We start from the raw sequence: 24425 nt of genomic DNA on the forward strand, positions 1-24425 counted from the left end.
TTCTCATCTTTTCATCACTGTAAGTGGAAAATAATTTCTAGAAACCAGAGAATCTGATATTTTGGGACTTGTTATTGCAGACACTCGTACTACAAAAATTTCCAGCGTGATTCCACCAAAGGTGCAAACCCTATTGAGCCAATTTCAACCTATAATGGAGGAGCCCTCTGAATTTCCTTCTCTTCGAGACATCCAGCGCATTATTGATTTGATACCCAACTCCTCTCTTCCTAACCTTTCTCATTACAAAATGAGTTCTAAGGAGTATGAGTTCTTACACCAGCACATTGAAGATTTGTCCTAAGGAGTATGAGTTCTTACACCAGCACATTGAAGATTTGTTGAAAAAATGGCATATTCAGCCAAGCATTAGCCCTTGTGCCGTACCAGCTTTATTAACTCCAAAGAAGGAGGGCAGCTGGAGGATGTGTGTAGATAGTCGAGCCATCAACAAAATCACGGTCAAATATCGCTTCCCTATTCCAAGAATCAATGATCTCCTTGACCAACTTGGAGGAGCTCTTGTTTTTTCTAAGGTAGACCTAAGAAGTGGATATCATCAAATTAGAATAAGGTCAGGAGATGAGTGGAAGACGGCCTTCAAGACTAATGAGGGGTTATTCGAATGGTTAGTGGTGCCTTTTGGCTTATCAAATGCCCCAAGTACCTTTATGCTTTTGGTTAAGAACAAGAAAAAAACCAAAAAACAAAATGTGAAAGATGTCCACTGGGAGAGAGCAAGGGGAAAGAGACCGAAATAAATTAATTAGAGTTGGAGAGAGAAGACCATAACCATACATTCGTTTGGAATGAATATTATTATTAGACGACTTGTTTACTATTTTTTCTCAACCTAAAATAATTTAGGTCTAAAACACATATTATTACCACTTTAAGTTAAAATATAACTCAACTACATCTAACCTATAACCGTAATAAATCGTGTTTTATCCCAAAGCCAACTTAGTTTGCTAATCAAAATGTATTATAACATTATTTGTTAATTTAATTGGGGTAAAATATACCAATATTATATTATACTTTTTAGGCAAATGGAGTGTGACGTGGCAAATGACATCATCCTCCCAATCTCCTATCATCTCTCCACTGTGTGAACCTTGCCCCACCCTTCGTATTCTTGCTTCCTCGCCTGAAATTTATCCATGCCTGCTTCTATGACTCAAATGTTGCACTGTAATCTGATCCATTCTTCGATAAAAATAAAAATGTCTTTCGAAGGAGGAACTTCAACACACAATACCCATTTTTTTGTTTAATTTCTCAAGGCCAACGAAGGCCTTTTAAAACTCAACTGCACTTAACAATAACAATAAGAAGAATTGCCGGGAGAAGAATCCAAGAACTGTCCTCTTTCTCTCCGCATCCATTTCTCGTCTTTCACATCTTAAATATCGCACAGAAACCCATCATAAAAAATTTCAAGAGATTTAGGACATCTACTTCAAGTATATTTTGACAGTGAGTTTCACTTAAACTTGTCGTAGATTAATTAAATGGCATCTCAGTCAAAGACCATCACCGTTGATCTTTCCAAATGGGTCATTTCAGATCTAGAAATCGTTGCGGAATGAACAATCCTTCAAATCAGAATTGTGTAAACCCCTCCAGCGTGCCCTTGCTACCAGATCAACAACCACCCCAGAAACAGAAAGCGAAAAGGTACCGCCTGCTCTGCCGCGCCTTTTTTTTTTTTAAAAAAAAAAATCTATTAATTGAAATAAAAAATGGCGAACTCATGATTGAGAAGGAGAGAGAGAAGGAATGGGTAATTTTAAAAAAAAAAAATTTTGCTTCTGCTTTTGCTAATTCCTTTTCCTTTTTTCATCAAGTAGAGAAAGCGAGGGCTGACACCACATACCTGATACCTGATATCAGATACTGTACGCACTCATCAGGTGTTATGGAAAAACACCATCACCTTCAACATCAGGTGCCCCTTTTCTTCCTTTTCTCAACTCCATTCATTATTTTCCTCTTATCTCTGTTTATGTTATGCCGGAATACCAGGAAATCAAGGACCTCGACTTGGATCTCGGACCCGACGAGTCTGACCTTGCCCCTCTCCCTCCCACCGTTACTTCTCGGGTACTCTCTTTCCTTCTTTCTCTTTTTCCCATTTCCACCTGCATTTAACTTCCTTAATGCTCCTTCAAATCCAGGTACTGCACATGTTGGGAGACATCGCAGGTCCCGCTTACAGGTTTTCCCAATGGCTTGAACTCGTCCGTAAACGTAGCGGCAAACATCGCGCTTCTGCCTTCCACAACCGCCCTCATCCATCATTCGACATGCCTTCCGGGTTTGCCCAATTATATGCTATTACCTCCCTTTTTCTTATTCATTTATCAATTACCTCTTTATCTACAATTTCACCCAGGACACGATTTTCAGTTGCCTTCCTACCTTTCAATGCTCTACCTTAATTTCCTTTTATTCTTTTCATTCAAATATTGCGTGGTAACTGAGCACCTGGTTACCATTCAGTGCTGAGGAACTTGTCAATCAATCAATAAATCTTCCAGCTCCCGAGCAATCAACGGAAACAAATCTGTGGGATAGACTTGCTAAAGCTTCAGTGTTGGATATCGAGTCAAGTTCTTTCTCGTGGGATAGGCTTTTATCTCTTCACCGCACCGAACACAGTAGTAGCACCGAACATTCGGAAGATGAGATGAATAAAGCCCTTGAGGTGTGTAAGCTTGGGAATTTTCCTCGGATGACCCATTTCGGGAGATCCAATGAAATCTTGCTCAACTTTGAAAATCCAAGTTTATTTTGACCTTTGTATGTGTCATCATCGGGTGAAATTAGCTAAATTACCATTGAAACAATGTGCAGCCTCCCGATTCTCGCCCAGTGGTCCTTGCTTGAGTGTAAATCAAATAAGCCTGAATCTATTAACTTTTTGTTAGTTAAGATTTGTTATTTATAGGCTAGTTTTCTGTTATAAAGATTTGTTACTTACTATGTAACCATCTATTTTTCCTACAAATAAAGTACATCCTCACATTGAGGGTAGAATATTCCTACAAAAATTTCTGGGCCAAATGGCTATCCAACGTGCTAACCTGGGCACAGCAGAGCAACTTGCTCGAAACCAAGAGACGGAGGAAACCCTGTCCGTGGAAGCTTTCGTGGAAAGAATCGAAAATACACTTCAAGAAGTCTTGCAAAGACTAGAGGCATTGGCACCCTCTCAAGAAGATCAAGAACTTGTTCGTGACTGGGGCCAACGTGGCATCTGTGGTGCTGGAATCATGAAATAAATCATCAAGAAAGGAGATATGATATGCAGGAAAAAAGGAGACCATTTCAAGACTATCAAAATCCTTTTCCAAGAAACCAAGAAATGTATCATCAAGAAAGGAGATATTACATCCAGAACGAAGGAGACCATTTCAAGACTATCAAAATTCTTTTCCAAGAAACCAAGAAATGTATCAAGAGCCTCAAGATTGGAGTTCCTCTGAATATTGAGATTTTTCTTGATTGGTTAAAGAATATATGAATACTTATGAGGTAAAGAAAGTCCATTTAGTAGCGTTGAAGCTGAAGGCTGGAGCATCGGCTTGGTGGGAACAACTTCAGGTTAATAGGCGAAAAAATGGGAAGAGACCCATTGCTTCACGGGAGAAAATGATAACGAAGGCACGTTTCCTTCCTCCCAACTATGAGCAAACTCTTTATAATCAGTATCACAATTGCCGGTGCTGAAATTTCATCGGTTGGATGTAAGAACCAATCTAATGGAGAACGAGCAGCACCTTATTGCACGATTTGTAGGAGGATTGAGGCTGAATTTAGTTCCAAATCGGTTGCAATGCAATCATCTAGGACTCATTAGAACAAAGATCAAGAGAAGGTTAAAACTGATGAGACAAATGGAAAGAAGCAAGCAGAAAATGTCTATCAAAGGCCGAATTTAAGCAAGTGTTTCCGCTGTGGTCAAACTGGCCATCTCTCAAATGCTTGCCCTAAAAGAAAGACAGTGGCTATTCTTGAAGAAGATGAAGATTATGTTGAAGAACAAGAAGAGGATCTCTCTCGAGAAGAACAAATATTAGAACCCGATGATGGAGAAAGGCTATCGTGTGTGTTGCAAAGAGTCTTAATTACTCCAAAAAGTGACACCTCTCACCAACAAAGGCATAGCCTTTTCAAGACCCAATGTACCATCCAAGGCAAAGTGTGTAGTGTGATCATTGACAACGGCAACAGTGAAAATTTTATCTCCAAGAAGCTTGTGGCTGCACTTAAGCTGAAAACGGAGCCTCATTCATGTCCTTACAAGATTGGGTGGATCAAGAAAGGTGGTGATGCCCAAATAAATGAGGTTTGTTTAGTCCCTTTGTCAATTGGAGGGACCTATAAAGATCAGATTGTGTGTGATGTCTTGGATATGGATGTTTGCCATATTTTACTTGGAAGACCATGGCAATACGATATTCAAGCTATTCATAAGGGGGGAGAGAACATATATGAGTTCCAATGGATGAACAAGAAGATTGTGATGCCTCTAAGCAAGAAGAATGAGGAAGGAGTCGATCAAAAGAAGGCTGAAAGTCATCTTTTCATCACTGTAAGTGGAAAAAAATTTCTCATCTTTTCATCACTGTAAGTGGAAAATAATTTCTAGAAACCAGAGAATCTGATATTTTGGGACTTGTTATTGCAGACACTCGTACTACAAAAATTTCCAGCGTGATTCCACCAAAGGTGCAAACCCTATTGAGCCAATTTCAACCTATAATGGAGGAGCCCTCTGAATTTCCTTCTCTTCGAGACATCCAGCGCATTATTGATTTGATACCCAACTCCTCTCTTCCTAACCTTTCTCATTACAAAATGAGTTCTAAGGAGTATGAGTTCTTACACCAGCACATTGAAGATTTGTCCTAAGGAGTATGAGTTCTTACACCAGCACATTGAAGATTTGTTGAAAAAATGGCATATTCAGCCAAGCATTAGCCCTTGTGCCGTACCAGCTTTATTAACTCCAAAGAAGGAGGGCAGCTGGAGGATGTGTGTAGATAGTCGAGCCATCAACAAAATCACGGTCAAATATCGCTTCCCTATTCCAAGAATCAATGATCTCCTTGACCAACTTGGAGGAGCTCTTGTTTTTTCTAAGGTAGACCTAAGAAGTGGATATCATCAAATTAGAATAAGGTCAGGAGATGAGTGGAAGACGGCCTTCAAGACTAATGAGGGGTTATTCGAATGGTTAGTGGTGCCTTTTGGCTTATCAAATGCCCCAAGTACCTTTATGCGATTGATGCACCAAGTGTTACATTTATTCTTAAACAAATTTGTGGTAGTCTACTTTGATGATATCTTAATCTATAGCAAGAATGAACAAGACCATATGCAGCATCTAAAGCTAGTTTTTGAAGCCCTTCAAAAGAGTAAGTTCTTCATTAATTTGAAGAAATATATTTTTTGCACGGAAGAAATATCTTTCCTAGGTTTTTATTATATCTGAAAATCAAGTGAAGATGGATGAAAGCAAGGTGGAAGCTGTAACTAAATGGCCGATTCCTAAAACAGTAAAGGAGATTCAAGCTTTTATGGGACTGGCATCTTTTTATAGGAAATTTAGCTCTATAACAGCTCCTATGACTGATTGTTTGAAGAAGGGAGCCTTTTATTGGGGAGAAAAACAGCAGCACAATTTTGACTCCCTCAAAAGAACGCTTGCCAGCCAATCAGTCCTCAAATTATCGGAGTTTTGATAGCCCTTTTGAAGTGGCAGTAGACGCCAGTGGAGTGGGAATTGGTGCTGTCCTTTCCCAAGGGGGTCATCCGATTGAATTCTTTAGTGAAAAATTGAGTTCTTCTAGACAAAACTGGAGCACCTATGAGCAGCAACTTTATGCACTTGTTAGGGCCTTAAAACAGTGGGAGCACTACTTATTATCTAAGGAGTTTGTGCTGCTCACTGATCATTTCTCCTTGAAGTATCTCCATGCCCAAAAAAACATTAACAAGATGCATGCTAGATGGGTATCTTATATCTAAAGATTTGATTTCTTAATCAAGCATCAAGTGGGCAAAGAAAATAGAGTTGTAGATGCCTTAAGCAGAAAAGCTACTCTCCTAACTGTGCTCTCAGTTGAAATTACAGCCTTTAACCATCTTCCAACGCTGTATGAGACTGATGAAGACTTTGATGAGATTTGGAGTCATTGTACTGCTCATATCCATGATAGAGATTATCATTTGGTGGAAGGTTTTCTCTTCAAAGGCAACCAACTATGCATTCCCCATACTTCCTTACGGGAAGCGATCATAAAAGAAGCTCATTCGGGAGGCCTAGCTGGACACTTTAGTCAAGAAAAAACTTTTCAGATTATCATCAAGAGGTTTTATTGGCCTCAAGCTAGACGAGACATTAATAACTTTTTGAAAAGACGTTCTATTTGCCAAAGAGCAAAAGGATCTTCATCTAATGCCGATCTTTACACTCCTCTACCGATTCATAAAAACATATGGGAGGATTTGTCAAATGATTTTGTCGTGGGTTTATCTAAGACTCAAAGGGGCTTCGACTCGGTTATGGTTGTGGTGGACAGATTCAGCAAGATGTCTCATTTCTCGCCTTGTAAAAAAACCACAGATGCAGTGCACATTGCCACTCTCTTATTTAGGGAGATTGTTAGACTACATGGCATCCCAAAAACAATAATTTTTGACCGAGATACTAAATTTCTTAGCCATTTTTGGAAGACATTGTGAAAGAAATTTGACACCACCTTGAAGTTTAGTACCACTGCTCACCCTCAAACGGATGGACAAACTGAGGTAACTAATCGGTCCTTGGGAAATCTAATTCGATGCCTCAGTGGAAACCACCCTAGACAATGGGACATGATTCTCCCACAAGCAGAATTTGCATTTAACAATATGTTGAATAGAACCACGGGCAAATGCCCCTTTGAGATCGTGTACACCAAGGCACCAAGGTTAACATTCGCCTAACTAGCCTACCTAAAGAAGTAGAAATCCAAGAGGAAGCTGAACAGTTAGCTGAAAGAATACAGAAACTTCACACAGAAGTTATTGACCATATCACTAAGACTACTGAGTCCTACAAAGAAGAAAAGAATAAGAAAAGAAGGGAAGTCCATTTCCAAGTTGGAGATCTTGTAATGGCACATTTAAAGAAGAAGAGGTTCCCCGTTAGAACCTATGGAAAGATGAAAGACAAACAGGTTGGCCCATGTAGAATACTTGCTAAATATGAGCCCAATGTTTACAAAATTGACCTACTACACAAATTTAACATCAGTCCAATCTTCAATGTAGCAAACCTTAGAAGCTACAATGCACCGGATGAATTTCAGCTTTCATAGCAAACTCGGGGCAAGTTTGATGTTCGGGGGGTGGAATGATGTAAATCAAATAAGCCTAAATCTACTGAATCTATTGGTTTCTAGTTTTTTGTTATATCTTAACTCTTTTGTTAGTTAAGATTTGTTATTTATCGGCTAGTTTTCTGTTACATCTTAATAGTTAAGATTTGTTACTCACTAATAGACTGTTAGTTACTATGTAACCATCTATTTTCCCTATAAATAAAGTACATCCTCTCACATTGAGGGTAGAATATTCATACAAAAAACAAAAGACTCTTTGGTTCACACCATTGCTCCTTCTCTACACTTCAAAATATTATGTCTTCAATTTTTTAAAATAAGAAAACTTGAGCGGTTTTTCCTTTTTAAAAAAAAAATTTATGAACCTCTTCATTGAATTTGTTTATGGGGACCGAAAGCTACACGAAGATGAACTTTGGGGTAAATCAAAGCAAAAGCTACATGGTCAATAACTTAAAACTTTTGGGTGAATTATAAACGCTGGAACCAAGAGTCTTCTTGAAGAAATTATGGGAAAGACATCACTACGATCCAATACCCATACGATGTCCTCAAGACTTGCGTCTGGATCGGCATAGATTCAGAAGATCGGGACAACTCCTACTTCTTGTCTCTTGCTTGTTGATCCCTTGCTTCTTGCTTTGCCATCTTTCTTGCCGTATATATTGCATACTATTGCATATTTGTTGCAATTCCCCGTAAATTGTCGATGTTGAACAAAGTTGTGCATTGTTCTTTTAGAGATTTCTTCAAGAAGCCTATGCAATGGATTCCTCAAGAAGTCTCTACATCAAGTGGTTCTTTGGAAGATTTCTTTGGGATATTTCTTCAAGAAGACTCTGTAAGGACGCTAAGTCCCAGTTGTGATATCAAGATAAGATAGGTAAGCCAACTGGCCGATTCGAGGGTGTCTAACCCCTCCTTGTCACCGTAGTTACACAGTAACAGTCATTCACAATCTATAACCATATTAGACACTGCCCCTACAATAAGATATATAAATATTAAACATAAAATAAACCTCAACTGTTATTGCCACCTAAACCACAAGCCTAAAATATTAATGATTGAGGTCTAACAATACACCCCTCTCTTTGAAGCCACCCTGCCCTCAAGGTGAAACTTAGCTTCACACTCTGGTTGTCCTTGCCAAGCAATCATGGCCTCCCACTCAACTTCAACCTCATTCCATCGGACCGCTAACACTTCAACCATGGTGACACCCACTTAAAATCATTTGAAACACGTGGCAAAATGCACTGAACGAGTTTGTGGTCCCTAGTAGCCTTCTTAAGTTGTGAAACATGGAAGACTAGGTGAATGGCGGCGTTAGCCGAGAGGCCCGAACGTTGAGTGACAACCCAATGCGCCGAAGGATTTCACAAGGACCACAAGCTTAGGTGTGAGCTTCTCACGACGCTTTGAAGCCAAGGACAATCAACGATAAGGTTGGAGTTCAAGAAAAACATAGTCACCTTCATTAAATTCGAGCTCCCTTCGATTCAAATTCGCAAATTTTTTCATTTAGTTTTGCGCCTGCAATAATTTTTCTTTCAATATCGTCAACAGTAGATTGCGTTCCATCAGTTGTTTGTTCTATCATGCCATTTACCATAATCATTATGTTTTTTCATCGTAATTGTTGAAACCCAACATGGGTGGAGCATCGCCACTGTAAACAACGTTAAAGGTAGTAGCTTGGATTGTCTGTGGAAACGAAACAACTTAGTCACCAATTCACGATCTTGATCTACCCATTTGTTGGGGGATGGTAAGGGGTACTTTGCTTGAGTTGTGTTCCTAGCAAACGAAACAACTTAGTCCAAAAATGATTGATAAAAAATTGTCTTGATCTAATACAGTGGAATTCGGAAACCCATGGTGCTGCACTGCTTCCTTAATAAACGTGGTCACTATTTTCTTGGCGGAGTAAAGATGAGAGATGACAATAAAATGGACATATGCGCTAAGATGATCCACCACCACCAAAATGGCATTAAAGTCGTCGAAGCAAGGTAGCCGCTCCACGAAATCTATAGAGATGTCCTCCCACATTCGTTTAAGGATCAATAAAGGCTGTAACAGACCGCCAAAGATATAGCTTGGGATATATTGCACTGGCATATTGGACATTCCGCTACATATTTCTGAATATTAGATTGTGTTCCTTCCTAAAACAACTCCCTTGTAGTACGCTTGCATGTACGAAAAAACCCAAAGTCGCCACCCGTAATTGAGTCTGAAACATGTGCATAATAGTAGGAATCGGTGAAAAAGATTTGCGCAAGACTAGACGGTTTTTATAAAACAAATTCCCATTCAATAGAGAATAATTGGGTATGCTATCAACGTCCTCAACTAACGACGAACTAACTCATGTAATTTTCGAGTTTGCTAAAACCTCTTGTTGGACCCAACCACATCAATCGTGAGGGGCATATAAATCGCATTTAGGTGCACCATGGGTGGCATTTGGGAGAGCGCGTCTGCCATCTTTTTTTGCGGATCCAACACGTATTGGATGTCAAAGTCATAACCCAATAATTTGGTGAGTCAATGAGGATGTTTGGTTGAAACCACTCCCTGTTCTAAAAATGTCTCAAAGCTTGTTGATCGATATAAATGGAAAAATGGTAGCCTAATAGATAATGCTGCCCTTTTTTAACTACCAACACCATGGCCATTAATTCTATTTCATAGGTTGATTTCGCTCGAGCTCTTCTAGATAACACTTGACTGAAAAACACTACGGGTCAATTATTTTGGGAGAGAACTGCCCTTATGCCAGTATTGAGGCGTCAGTTTGTATCACAAATGGTATTGAAAAATCTGGTAGAGCCAGTACTAGCAAAGTTATCATGGCATTCTTCAACTTTTCTAAAGCATTGGCGACGCTTGGGTTCCACCTAAGAGCGTTCTTTTTGGTCGGGGCTTGAAAGGGAGCACAAATTTTCCTGTAATCTTCAACAAAATGATGATAGTAGCTTGTCAACCCGAGCTAACCCCTTAATACCTTCACAATTGTGGGAATCAACCATTCCTTCATAGCTCTAATTTTCTCATCGTTTGCCTCAACACCATTTTCAAAATCCAATGTCCTAAGTACTGAATTTGTTCACGACAAAGCTGACATTTTTTTAAATTTGCATACAGGTGATGCATCCTCAAAACCCTCATGACCCTAAGTAGGCCAAATTTGTCCGCATATCAGGGCTGTAAACTAGAATATCATAAAAAGGCACAAGAACATATTTACGAAGGAGTGAATGAAAAACCTGATTCATGAGGGGACTAAACTGTTGTCTGTGCATTTGTGAGACCGAAAGGCATCAACAGGAACTCATGATGCCCTTCGTAAGTCCAAAAGGCGGTTTTTGCCACGTCCTTTTCACATACTTGTATCTAATGGTAGTCTGACTTCAAATCTAATTTCGAGAAAACCTTTGCCGCACGCAACTCATTTAACAATTCTTCAAAATCGGAAATTTTTTGGGCACAGTGGACGTCTTTAAGTCATGATAGTCCACACAAAATCTCCAATTTCTATCCTTTTTTTACTAAAATCATTCCGCTAGCAAATGGATTCACTCTTGGTTTGATTATGCCCGGGCGCAACATTTCATCAATCAATCGCTCAATCTCTTCCTTATGTGTGTCAGGGTACTTAAAAGGGCATACATTCACTGACCCATTATCTTGCTTAAGTTGGATCATGTGGTCAACTTTTCGCGTTGAGGGTAAATTGTCAGGCTTGTTAAACTCATCCTCATATTTCGCCAACAAGTGGTCATTATTTGGGTTACTAGTGTCTATATCAATGTTAGACTCTGCAACCTTTGTTCCTTGAACTCTATTAGAAAGCCCTGATCCTTCTCCACCCACATTTTTGAAAGCATTTTCAATGACATTTCCATGCGTGCTAGCTGGGTCACCATGTAACACAACCCTAGAGGATCCACTGTTGAATGTCATACCGAGTGTGAACACCTTCCAATCAGCTGTCATTGATTCCTTGTTTTATGAGCCATGCATCCCTAGCACCAAATCAACGTTCCTCAACTCTTTAGGGAGGAAATCTTCCAGAATCATCTCCTCCATTAAACTTACCACCATTGACTTACAGATTCCCTTTCCTTTAGTCACTTCCCCTAAAGCCCATAACCGCACCATAAAACGTGGTTTCCGTCATTGATAGTTTTAGTTGCTCCACTAATAGGTGAGATGAAGTTGTGGGTCACTATACTATCAACCATTATCATTAAGTCTTGCTCACTGATGAATCCCTTGAACTTCATCGTTTCTGGTGTTGTCAACCCAACCACTAAGTTGAGTGATAACTCTGCGCATGGTACCACCTCCACTTCCCCTTTGGCCAACCCCAAAATTTCTTCCTCCCTCAGCCACATATTCTCAGCCATTTTGTTGGAAAACACCAAAAGTCAAAGCTCTTTGTCATTGCAGCAATGACCAAGGCCATATTTCTCGTCACCATGGCAGCAAAGCCCTTTATCCCTTCTTGCTTGCATTTCAGAATTTGTCTAAGGATATATTTCTTGTTTCAGAATTTGTCTAGGGCTATATTTCTCATCACATCGCCTATGTGAATTTTCCTTTCGATTTGATAGAAGTCTTTCAGGCAAGGTGAGAGTACCGCCAACAGGTCATCATTATCCCTACTCACAGGCTTAGCATCAAATGTTGGCTTAATTTTCACTTCAGACTTGCCATTGTTCCGTGGGGCTTGTTTGGCGCCTCTTCTAAAGTATCCTCTACTAATTGGGCCACACACATCATCTCTTCCAGCCCATCTGGCCTGAAACAAGCCATCTCAGCCATAATTATGGGTTCATCCCATTTGAGAAGGTTTCTCTCCAAAACTTCATTGGAGAGGTGTGGTACCAAAGTTGATAACTCCTCGAATTTCTGCCAATATTTGGAAACTGTCCTGTGCTAATTTGTTCTTAGAAATCTTGCACATAGGGTGCCATCCCTAACCAGACGAAAGCATAAAAAACTTCTTCCTCAAATCTCCCCTTGAACTTTCATCTTTGCCCACCGATACCGGTGGAGTGCTTGCCCTTCGAAACTCACCACTACCACTGGAAGCTTCTCAGTCTTTTAACAAATTGTGGAGTTGGAAATACCTCTCAGCCCTATAGAGCCACCCATCTAGGTCTTCTTCGTTGAAAAATAGGCTTCTCGACCTTCTTAAACTTACTTCTGCCCCCATCTCCATCTGCAAACTTCTGCCATGAGAGTTCACATTCTTCCATCCCCTCATCCTTCTGGCCTTTGAGCCACCCATTCCTTGCTCTTGAACTTTTTTCTTCCCTGAGGCGACCTCTGTGGAAGTCGTTCTCTCCCTCCCTCCCTGGAGAATCAACTTCTCCACTAGAAGCTTCAACATTTTCTGTACCTTTTTCATTTCCACTGATATAACTTCCACCCTTCTCTTCAACACAGGTAGCCTTTGCAGTTCCTTCCTTATTCTGCCCATTTCTATCTCTGCTGCGATCAAGCGTTCCTCTATTTGTTTCTGCGTCATTTTCAATCACCTTCCCGAGATGTTAAGATTGCTATGATACCACTTGTAGGGACCCTAACTTGCACTTGTGATATTAAGATAGATAATAAGAGAGATTACAAGCCGACCTACTGATTAGAGAGCGCCTGGCCCTTCCTTGTCTCCGTAGTTACACAATAATAGTCATTCATAAAATACACCATACCCCCCACCACCAGACATATAAATATTAAACATAAAATAAACCCCAATGATCACTGCCACCCAAACCACAATCCCAAAACATACATTATGATAACGACCCATTAGTTACTAGGCTCACTACCATCAATTCTCCCTACTTATGTAAGTATACACTATTGGGGGCTTAACAGACTTTTCATTGGAGATTCCTTTAAGCACTATGAAGATGAATGAGAGCTTTACAATTATGAGCAAGAAGCAAGGAGGAGAAAGAAGAAAGCCATGCGACAATGACTCAACCAGAAGAAGAGAGAAAAAGAATCAGAAATGAAAGTTGGAGTTAGTAGCGAGTAGCAAGAGCTGAGTGTTTAGTGTCGGGGGCATCAAGCATGCTTTGTAGGGTTCTTATGGTAATTTGACCATGTGATGATACAAGAAAAGGTTTTTTTTTTTAAAAAAGAAACCCTTAGCTTTTGAGGGTTTTTTTTTTTTTTGATATTTGGGCCCCTAAAAAGCATCCATACAAAAATCCTTGGGATCTTTTGCGTTTATGCTACCACGTGATCTTTCAAGTTTTCTGTGTTCGATTAGCAACAGTTTTCCATGGGATTATCTTAGACTTTATTGTTGTTGTTGTTATATATTTTTGTTGTAAAAGTATTGTCTGCTTACTATTTCAAGAGTTAGGATGTCTTGTTTTCTAGAATAAATGATTTTATTTTTCTTGCCAAAGTCATGAATTTGTAAGCATCGTTATTGCTGCAGATGTTGGTGTTGACTTTTACTGATTAATTTACTACAATTCTTAAAAACAGTTTTGAAATAGCTTTCCGTGCAAACTCTATGCTTTTCTTTCTTTTTTCTTTAGGCAATGTACGAAGTGAGAGTCAACAATCTATGTATTTCTGTAATCTAGTTTTTCCTGCACTGCTCTTTACCAGCATACGTTAACTTCAGTTACTAGGCTATTTAAATTAGACAGATATAACATTCCTTTCTTGATGTTTGTGACAATGATTTTGATACCAACTTCTCTTTCGTCCTTATTGTCTTCTCTGCATATCAAATAAATTCAAAATGTCTCTCCTGTCATAGGAGCTTTCGTTTATGAATAGAATAGTATTTCTCATTTATGTTTTATCTAGTACATCTTCTGTGTGGTTTAGTCTTATAATTGGGATATGAAGTTTTGTTGCTAAGGGATGTCAACCTAGTTGAGATGTTCGGGTGCACCTTTTGATCCCTTAGCTTTTCGTTCTTTATGCTTCTTTATTACTCTCAATGTTATACCTTTTGTACTTTGAGATTTTATTATTAATAAAGAAGTTTGTCTCATTTTCAAAAAAATATATATAATACCTAAAAAATTATCTGCATATAGGTCACTGTAAATTCTGGTGGAGTCGTTTTCTTTGCACTCTTCAATCAGCTTGGATATGATGACAATCTTCCAAAGGAAGCAGCTGCTGTGATAAAGATATCCTCTTCAAGAATGGCCACACAATCTGAACGCCTTGGCTATGAATTTGCCAAGTGGCTTGGGGTTCAAACTCCACAGGTTCTCTTCGTTGTCTGTGATTTCTATGTTTTCTGGGATTTATCCTGTGCTGTTTGGAGTTGCTTCCTCACAGAGTTCAGCTTGAACTTAGCTAGAAATAGTGGTTACATAGAGATGATTTGGCAGTTGCTTTTCAACCGTCCTTTTCATGAGGGAGGATGGTTTTTCTGGCAAATTGGGGTGTGTGCTACTCTTTGGAGTCTTTAGAGCGGGGGGGGGGGGGGGGGGGGGGGGGAGAATAAGAGTGCCTTTAGAGTCTTGATAGGTCTTGTTAAGTGTGTCTCTGTGGGCTTTGATGCCTAAGGTATTTTGTAACTATGCATTGGGTCTTATAGTTCTTGATTAGAGGCCCTCTCCACTATTTTTTTTTTCTTTTATTAAGAAAAAACTTTGTTCTGCATTTTCCTGTCAGATATCTTTATCCAATCACCTATCCTTTTGGGAACTGCAGGCTAGAGTTATTCATAATTCCAGCACGGAATGGCTCCAGATAAAAGAAGCTGCTGAGAAAGCACGAGATATCGCCTGTTTGGAGGGTGATGAGGTTGGTGAAATGACATGTTCTGAACTACTGGAAGCACTTGAATTTAGCAGATGTCTTTTTCTAATGAGGTGCAATTTTAAACTGTTCTTTCAGCTTTGGTTTATAGTGCACGATGGAAGTAGGGGCTAAGATACTGTGCCTGTTTACATCACTTCGTTCCATTCTGAGTTTCAGTGAGTTTTATTTCGCTGGACTAATTACCTAACATACCCATGGATTTTGGTTACTCTTATTTGGGGGTGTTAGGTAGACGGTGTTACCTTTCTATTTAAAGTGTTGTGGAGGTTATCGAGTCATTTTTCAAAGTATTAGAACATGTCGAGGACTGTTTTTCTTTATACATTACTTTCTTGTGAGGATAGATAATCCCGCTTACAAACTAGTTTAATTATATGTAAAACCATGATAAATGATAGGTAATTACAGCCTTTTGATGATTATTATTTATTAATGATTGGAAGGCCCTCCTCGACCTATCTTTTGGGGATAGCCTCAACCCTGCCTCTTGGTCGTTTGGGTTCTTTTGGCATATATCTTTTGTTGTTTCTTATTAAAAAGAAAAAAAAGAAAGAAATGTTTGGTATACTAAGTTTCTTTGTCCATGTTTGCTTTCCCTTTCTTTTTGAAAGTATTTTCCCTTTGTAATCATTTCTGATTTTTGATAAAACGTTATTTTGGAACTCATAGGACAGCCTATTACTTTTAAAGATCATTCAAACTTTTGTTCTAGGAGAGCGCTATTTTGTATACGAAGAGTCTAAGAACATATGCTAATCAGCTTGGTCAACGGGCAACGTGATCTCTAAGGTTCTGAATGTGAGGTTGAAGAAAGCTTTCGGTTTGATGGTATCTTTAAACCAACTTTTGACTTACAAAAGATATCCTAATTTTCCTTTGTTATTTTGCTAAATGCTCCTTGTATAATTCTCTTGTACTTTGAGTATTAGTCTCATTTATTATTATCAATAAAGAGGCTCGTCCCCATTTAAAAAAAGAAACAAGATTCTTTCAAGAATATCCTAAATGAAACAAGTATTCCCAAGAATCAAACAATCCCAATAGATATTACAGCAGAAGCTGTAAAGGAAATGCACAAACTTAAGAAATAGTAGTAGACTTTTAAGGGAAAGGGATCTGATTCGAGATGGTTGAACTGGATTAAAAGCTATATTTCAGCACAATGTTTGCTTTTTTATGTAAAATTCAGAGGTAGAATCTTGGTTTCTAGAAACTTGAACCAAGTAAACTCTCTTTTTCCTTTTTTTTTTTTTTTTTTTCTAAAAGGAGATAGGTCTCTTTATTAGTGAAAATCTCAAGGTACAATTGTACAAGAGATATTTACAATAAGAATAAACAAAGAGACATGGGATTAGGGATACACCTGAGCATCTCAACTAGGTTGACACTTGAAAAAATGCCTCTCCTTTATTGCCTTTTCTCTCTGGAGATGTATTAAGCAAATTGCTTAATCATAGTGTCCAAACTCTAGAATGGTCTTATGGAGAGAAGGCTCTAGACTTAGATTGATGAAAGTTTTTTTCACCTACAATCTGTAGAGTAACCATCTTACTTTGTGATGATAGAAATTGATAATTTCTATATTGACATGAGATTTTTTTTTTTTTTTTTTGAGAGAGAAATTAGTGGCCTTCAGTGGCATCATGATCCAGGAAGAGTAAAAGAAATTGAACTTCTACTGACAAAGATTTAAAGATAGGGTTGACGTTTCAAGGCATTTTTTGGGGAAAGCTCTTATATGTTGGAAATATTTGAAATTTGGGATAAACTTTGTTTTGGAAGGACAAATAGATAACCAACTACCAAGGAGAAATCCCCTCATGTTGTTATTATAGGAGAATTCTTATAAAAAAAAGGTTGTTGGAGGACAATGAGATGTTTTATGACCTTATTTGAACAAAATTTGTTCTATAGGGGTTTTCATCAGTCTAGTTTTGGCTAGAATTGACACCCACCACCAATATGTCAGTTTTGGTCAGTTGGTTCCTAACAATTTTTAAGAGGTTGGCGGTGCCAATTGAACATCCCCACAGCCAATTGGTCATTTTTAGTTAGTATTTTGTCTCTGACAAACTGAACAAAGAAAGAAGGAAGAAAAGAAAGCAAACAAAGGATGGAATATAAACCATTGGAACGTCTTCTAAGGAAAACGATTTCTAATGCCAAAAGCAGTCATATCAAATTTGGAACAACGTCTAAGGAACTTCTTTTGGGAGGGGCATAAGGGCAGCAAATTAAACCACCTTGTTAAATGGGAAGCAATCAACAGATTTCCTTTGGATGACAGTCTCGGCCTAGGAGGATTCAAATAAAAAATTTGGCTCTTTTAGCTAAATAGGGATGGAGATTCATTGAAGAAACAAACTCCTTATGGTGCAAGGTAGTCAAGAGCATTCATGGCAACGATTCTTTTAATTGGCACACTGCTGGAAAAGAAGGTAAATGTCTGAGAAGTCCTTGGATTAGTATCTGCAGATCTTGGTTAAAAGTAAAGGTTTTGGCCCCATGTAGATTGGAAAACGGAAGAAGGAGAGTCTTCGGCTTGTCCCTTGGGAGAGTGAGGTTCCTCTTAAAACATTCTTCGCATGATTTTTTAGAAGAGCCACACTTAAGAAAGAGAGAGAATAGGAACTTTAGTTTTGAAAGGAATAAGAAAGAGGAAGTTGAAGACACTTTTAATGAAGAACCAGAAAAATCTGGCTGTCTTCTTTTACAACTGGAAAGTCCCCTCAACTAGACAGCAGCCTTCTTTTTGGTGATCCTCTTTCCTCCAATCCTATGAACAAAATGTTAAAATTTGAAATTATTTCAGCTGCTATTTTCCAAAATAAAGACATTGTGATTCCATGGCTGCTCCTCCTTCCAACTCTTCATCTTCAGTTCCCATCTCCTCTTCATCTATTTTCTCCTCTTCATCTATTTTTTCCTCGTCAAGATCAGGCTCCAGCGGAAATTTGAAAAGAAATAATTTTGCTAAGATCTTCCCACATTACCTCAAGACATTTCCGAAGTATTTTATCCGGAAGAGAAAATAAAAAAGATTATGGCAAAACATTCCTCAAAAGTCCAGATTTTAGATGATCAAGTACCCGTTTTACTCGAGGAAAATAGTGTGCATTCTCTTTCATCAGCTTTTTCTAGCAGCTCCAAGTTGTTTGTAGAGGCTAATCCTGATTTATTGGAAGTTAGTTGCACCCAAATTCAATCCCCAACCCGTTCTTCTAAGTTATTTTATTATCATTCTTACTCTACCCAGTTTAAGTACTCTAAGTTCTCTTTGCTTAACTTCAAGGTAAAAGTTTTTAAGGGATCTCCAAGCAAAACCTCTCTTAATCAATCCAACAAGAAGAGCCTTTTTTCGACTCCCCTTTCAGCATTAGTAGTGAGGAATTGGAGCATTTGGATAGGTCAACCGAACTTGAAAGTCATAAACATTTCGAGACTCTAGAAACAGATTTCAATGCCCTTTTTCAATGCAAGGAAGAGCCAAAATCTGCAAATTTGCCTTCTGCTACTCGTTCTTGTCCCCGATCTTGCAAAATACCAGATCATTTAAAATCAATAGTTGTTGGGAAATTATTCTAATTTGATTTTTCAGCTCTCCTCAATGTTAGACCAAATTCAGTCTTTCTTGGATTTCCCTTCATATGGGTAGCAAGTAAATCCTTCACACCGATGTTGAATAGTGGAAGTATTTTTCGAGCTTTCTCTGAATTCTAGATTAATTTGGATAGGCAGTTTTGAGACAGCTAGTTGCATCTTCTTGCAAGTTTTTAGTTTCAAATTAGTTCTTTATGAGAGGAATTTGCATTGTGCTTTGTATTTAGATTTCTTCAGATATGGTTTTGTTTAGCTTGATCACTTCTATTTGGAATTTTCTTTTTAGCTTTTGTTGTAGCTGCAAACTGCATTTTTCATTTCTCTTGATATTAGTATAATATTCTTGTACTTTGAGCTTAAGGCTCTTTTATTAATTATAATTTAAGAGGCTTGTATCTGTTTAAAAAATAATACATTTAAAAAAGAGGGTCATTTCTGTTAAAAAAAAAACATTTTATTGCATTTAAATATTTAATATTCACTAAAAGTATGCTTCCGTGTCTTATGGATAGAAATTTCTGCAGGAAGCATGAAAAAATGATGTGTTGTTTTCAATAGTACTTTATTAAGTTATTTGTAAGTTTCTTTTGGAAAGTGATGGTAGTGCTAAAGGGGGTGTCAACTTAGTTGAGATGCCTGGGTGCACCTCCTGCTCCATAGCTTTATGCTTGTTGTTTCTGTTGTACTTTGAGCATTAGTCTCATATCATTATCTTGATGAAGAGGTTTGTTTCTTTTTTTAAAGAGAATAGTACTTTTGTTTCCCTTCTTCACAAAAGCACATGCCTATATTTGTGCAGCTATGTGCATGGATCTCCATTGTTAGAAAGCTCGAGTGCATTTGAATCACGAGAAATTGCTGAAAAATTAGCTGCTGCAATTGGAAGGATCTTATTGTTGGACCTTGTCATTAGAAATGAAGATAGGCTCCCTTGTCGTCTTCTTCGTTGGCGTGGAAATTCGGCCAATTTGCTCTTGGCTGATCGAATGACGTGTGCAAATATGAACACATTTGAGGAAGCCTTTGATTCTGCTATTAAGCGATACAAACCAAAAGTCATTACAACGCTTCAAAAGGAAAGAAGGGCAACTTTAGTGGACAATAGATCAAGTTCTAATTCAGGGTTGGTTTCAGAGATCCCTGAACTTTGTGATGTTGTTGAATCCCCAAAATCTAGTAACCTAAGTGTAAAAAGTCAAATATCAGATGACACAATGCCTTGTGATTTTAATATTGTGGCTATTGACTCTGGTGTTCCCCGTCGTCCTCCTGCTGGAAAACGTGCTAATGACCAATCAATTTACCCAAAATTAGTTGAGTTGTTACTTAATAGTTCTGAGTTCTCCTCTAATCTATTACAGGACATTACAGGAGGGAAATTAGGGTTCCCTTCATCAACCAATGCCAACTCCACTTGTGGCATGCAACCCTCAGAAATGAGTTATATTGTCCATGAATTTCGATGTGGGTTTCGTGCTGCTCTTAGGGATTTACAAGGATTTCACATATTTTTGCTTACACTCCACCAAAAGTTAGACAACTCATTACGAGCGTTCATGAACATAATAAATAAATTTCCCCTTGGGGAATCTGACAAAGAGGATACAGGAATTCCTGAGTCCCATTTGCAGGGTTCTACCACCCTTCATTGTTTATCTCCTCGTGGTAAAGAACGAGCATCGAGTGATGGTAATATGGATGTTACAGAGTCAGCTCCAAGATCATCATCGTCAGGAAATAAAGAAAGCTCAGACACATGTTCTCCCTTATCACGAGATAGCTCACAAGGAAAGTTATACAAGGGAAGTGGAGAGCCCATCCATAGCCTTCGTTTGACTGCAAAGCTCCGGGACTTCCATAAATTTGCCAAGGTAAACTTTGTAAATTAATTGATTGCTCTCTCTTCTAGTTATTGACAGAATTTTGCACGTCATTCATCTATGATCAACTGAGAAAAGCAATTGCTTTTCATGAAAATACTTAAACTTGTTGAGACTCTTATGTTTTTTCTAATGTTCGTGCTTGAATACATGGTTTTTCTACTTTCTCTAGCTTTTATACTCACTCTATCTTGTGGGTTGTGAGGAATTAAAAAATTATGTCGGTTCATTTATGAGGCTAATTGTTTTTTTATATATTGTATTATTCATGTACATGACTACAAACATGGTGGATCATCAAATCAACAGAGAACTCTGTTGATTATGTTCAAATTCACGACCATCATCAACATAAATGTGATTTTTCAAGTCCTCTCTGCATAGGTTGATGCTGAATCAAATAAAGAATTGGATATGTGGAATGAAGTGCTTAAGAATGAAGCTGTTAAACTCTGCCAGGAGAACAAATTTAATACTGGGTTTTTTGAGGGCAGCGACAGTCATGGAGTTGTTGATGCTTATGAATTGAAGGTAAAATATCCATTCCACACAATTTGATATCTAATTTGTATTTGAGATCCAATCAGCCAAATGCCTTCCTCCTTTGATTGATTTATATTTCAGGTGAGACTTGAGCACATTCTTGAAAGGATTGCATTGATATCCGAGGCTGCAAATACAGAACGGCCTTCTTCAGTTACACCTGCCTTGTTTATAGGCGGTGCCTTGGCTGCAAGATCTGTTTACACTCTTCAGCATTTAGGAGTTACTCATATTTTATGTCTCTGCTCAAATGAAATTGGCCAGTCAGATTCGCAGTTTCCTGATCTATTTGAATACAAAAATTTTTCTGTAAGTGCTTTTTTCCTGCCATATCTAACTTTGTTTCTGATTATTCTTCTCCTATCCTTCCGGCCAGTAAGTTGTTAGACCTCTTATTAAGCATGTGTATAGTAGAAGGAAGAAATAGATTTTTGGTTAATAATTAGCACGTGGGATTTAAATAGGTTAGTGGCGGGAAATTAGTTTAGTGACAGTTGTCTTTTTGGGCGGGAACATTGTATAAAAGAATTTACCAATTTGTTTGGAGTTCCAACATTTTGGTATCAGAGCCAAAGATTCGAAATACAGAGGAAGTATGGTACAGACTCGGATTGAAGAGCGATTGGAATGTATTGATCAAGAAATTGCCGGAATGAAGAAGGAACTGAGCAAGTGCCGGCGATCGAGGTGAGTTTGAACGAAATTGCGAAGAGTATGGAATTAATGCGACTTCAGTCCGAAAAACAGCAGCAATTACTGTTTACGATTGTTGAGACAAATTCGAGGGAGAGATCGACGATGAGCCGACTGGAAACAGAATCAGCCGCGAAGGAGTTCGAAAAGATGAAAGGAAAGGAAGACGATGCATCCTCCAGTAAAGCGAATGATTCGGACCGAAATTTCGGAGCCGATAAACATGATCGAAGGGGCGACGGCGACGACGGTCTTTCCAATCGAAACAAATTCAAGAAGATTGAGATGCCGGTTTTTACGGGAGAGGATCCGGACTCTTGGCTATTTCGAGCAGAGAGGTATTTTCAAATCCATAAGCTAACTGATTCTGAAAAAATGTTAGTATCTACGGTTAGTTTCGATGGACCGGCATTAAACGGGTTTAAATCACAAGAAGAGAGAGATAAGTTCACTAGTTGGTCGAATATGAAAGAGAGATTGCTAGTTCGTTTTCGATCTAACAAGGATGGAACAATTTCTGGACAGTTTTTGAGAATTAAACAAGAAGGTAACGTGGAGGAGTATATAAATTTGTTTGATAAAATGGTAGCACCGGTGAATGATTTACCAGAACGTGTAATTCAAGACACGTTTATGAATGGGTTATTACCGTGGGTGAGGTCTGAAGTATTTTTCTGCCGTCCGAAAAGCTTGGCTGAAATGATGGAAGTAGCCCAGATGGTCGAAAACAGAGAGATAGCAAGGACTGAAGCTAAAATGAGTGGATACTCAGGGGGTAAGATAGCAGGGCATAATAGTGTTGTTGGTAAAACAACTACTGGAGGTGTAGCAGGGGACAATAAGAATAACACTGTTTTTCCCATACGTACTATTACACTAAGAAGTTCTGTTCCGAATGAAAACCGAAGGGAAGAGACATATAAAAGATTACCTGATGCTGAGTTTCAGGCCAGAAAAGAGAAGGGATTATGTTTCCGTTGTAATGAGAAATATTCTGCAGATCATAAATGTAGACTAAGAGAACAACGAGAGTTGAGAATGTTTGTTGTGACGGCAGAAAGAGATGAATATGAAATTGTTGAAGAAGAAAATGAAAGAAAAGAATTGGGCTGCATAGAGCTCAAAGAAGATATTACTACTGTGGTTGAATTATCAATCAACTCAGTAGTAGGATTAAATGATTCGGGAACTATGAAAGTGAGAGGCAAATTATTTGGCGAGGAAGTGATAATCTTGATCGATTGTGGTGCGACACACAATTTTGTGTCAGAAAAATTAGTGAAGAAATTAACCTTACCCATCAAAGAAACGTCTCACTACGGAGTGATCTTAGGATCTGGGGCTGCTGTACAGGGTAAGGGAATTTGTGAAAAATTGGAAGTGCAGCTGAGTAGTTGGAAAATAGTAGAGGATTTCCTTCCATTGGAACTTGGTGGAGTTGATGTTATTTTGGGAATGCAATGGTTATATTCCTTGGGAGTAACTACAGTAGATTGGAAAAATCTGTCATTGACTTTCATGGATTCTTGATAGAATGTAGATCATTGCAAGTGAAGGCTTTAGAAGGTGATGAATACTGTTTGTTAAATGCAGAAGCTGTGAGCGATGCTATGAGCGATGGACACATCAGTACAGTAATCAAACAGTTTCCAGATGTTTTTGAGTGGCCGGAGAAATTACCACCTCGAAGAGAGATAGAACATCATATTCATATGAAGGAGGGAACCAATCCAATTAATGTGCGGCCGTATCGATATGGTTTTCATCAAAAAGAGGAGATGGAGAAACTAGTAAAAGAAATGTTGAATTCAGGAGTAATAAGGCCGAGCACTAGCCCATATTCTAGTCCTATATTACTGGTTAAAAAAAAAGATGGAAGCTGGCGATTTTGTGTGGATTATAGAGCAGTCAATAATGCCACAATTCCGGATAAGTTTCCAATTTCGATGGTAGAAGAATTATTTGATGAACTTTGTGGAGCAACCTTGTTTTCCAAGATTGATTTGAAGTCCGGGTATCATCAAATCAGGATGGCCGATGAGGATGTTGAGAAAATGGCTTTTCGAACACACGAAGGCCATTATGAATTCTTAGTAATGCCCTTCGGGTTGACTAATGCACCAGCCACTTTTCAAGCATTGATGAATAATATATTCAAGCCGTTCCTCAGGAAGTTTGTGTTGGTTTTCTTTGATGATATATTGGTTTATAGTAGAAGTGAGGAAGAACATGTATTACACATGAAAAAAGTGCTGTCAGTTCTAAGGCAGCATGAGTTATATGCTAACCAGAAGAAGTGTCACTTTGCACAGAGAAAAATTGAATATTTGGGTCATGTGATTTCAGGGGAAGGAGTGGCAATGGATCCAGAGAAGATTAGGTCTATATCCAATTGGCCACAACCTACAAATGTAAAGGAGATCCGAGGATTTTTGGGCCTAACAGGATACTATCGACGCTTTGTACGCAATTATGGGACTATTGC

The 24425-nt window shown here is 38.5% G+C and overlaps 1 protein-coding gene across 19 annotated transcripts in view; it reads left to right on the top strand.

The window, feature by feature from the left end:
• Positions 1 to 24425, top strand: part of LOC103502276 (dual specificity protein phosphatase PHS1) — a 34565-nt gene that overhangs the window by 3313 nt on the left and 6827 nt on the right. For 2 of the 19 annotated variants that reach the window (XM_051081498.1, XM_051081504.1), the window contains 8 exons: positions 2029 to 2106; positions 2181 to 2320; positions 2506 to 2710; positions 14486 to 14662; positions 15114 to 15274; positions 19624 to 20695; positions 21089 to 21235; positions 21329 to 21556. In XM_051081498.1, coding sequence (XP_050937455.1) covers positions 2029 to 2106; positions 2181 to 2320; positions 2506 to 2710; positions 14486 to 14662; positions 15114 to 15274; positions 19624 to 20695; positions 21089 to 21235; positions 21329 to 21556 — 2208 coding nt within the window. The other 17 variants (XM_008466147.3, XM_008466146.3, XM_051081503.1 and 14 more) reach the window with 16 other exon arrangements.

Source organism: Cucumis melo, chromosome 2 (assembly GCF_025177605.1).
Source record: "Cucumis melo cultivar AY chromosome 2, USDA_Cmelo_AY_1.0, whole genome shotgun sequence".
In the NCBI taxonomy this organism is placed as follows: domain Eukaryota; kingdom Viridiplantae; phylum Streptophyta; class Magnoliopsida; order Cucurbitales; family Cucurbitaceae; genus Cucumis; species Cucumis melo.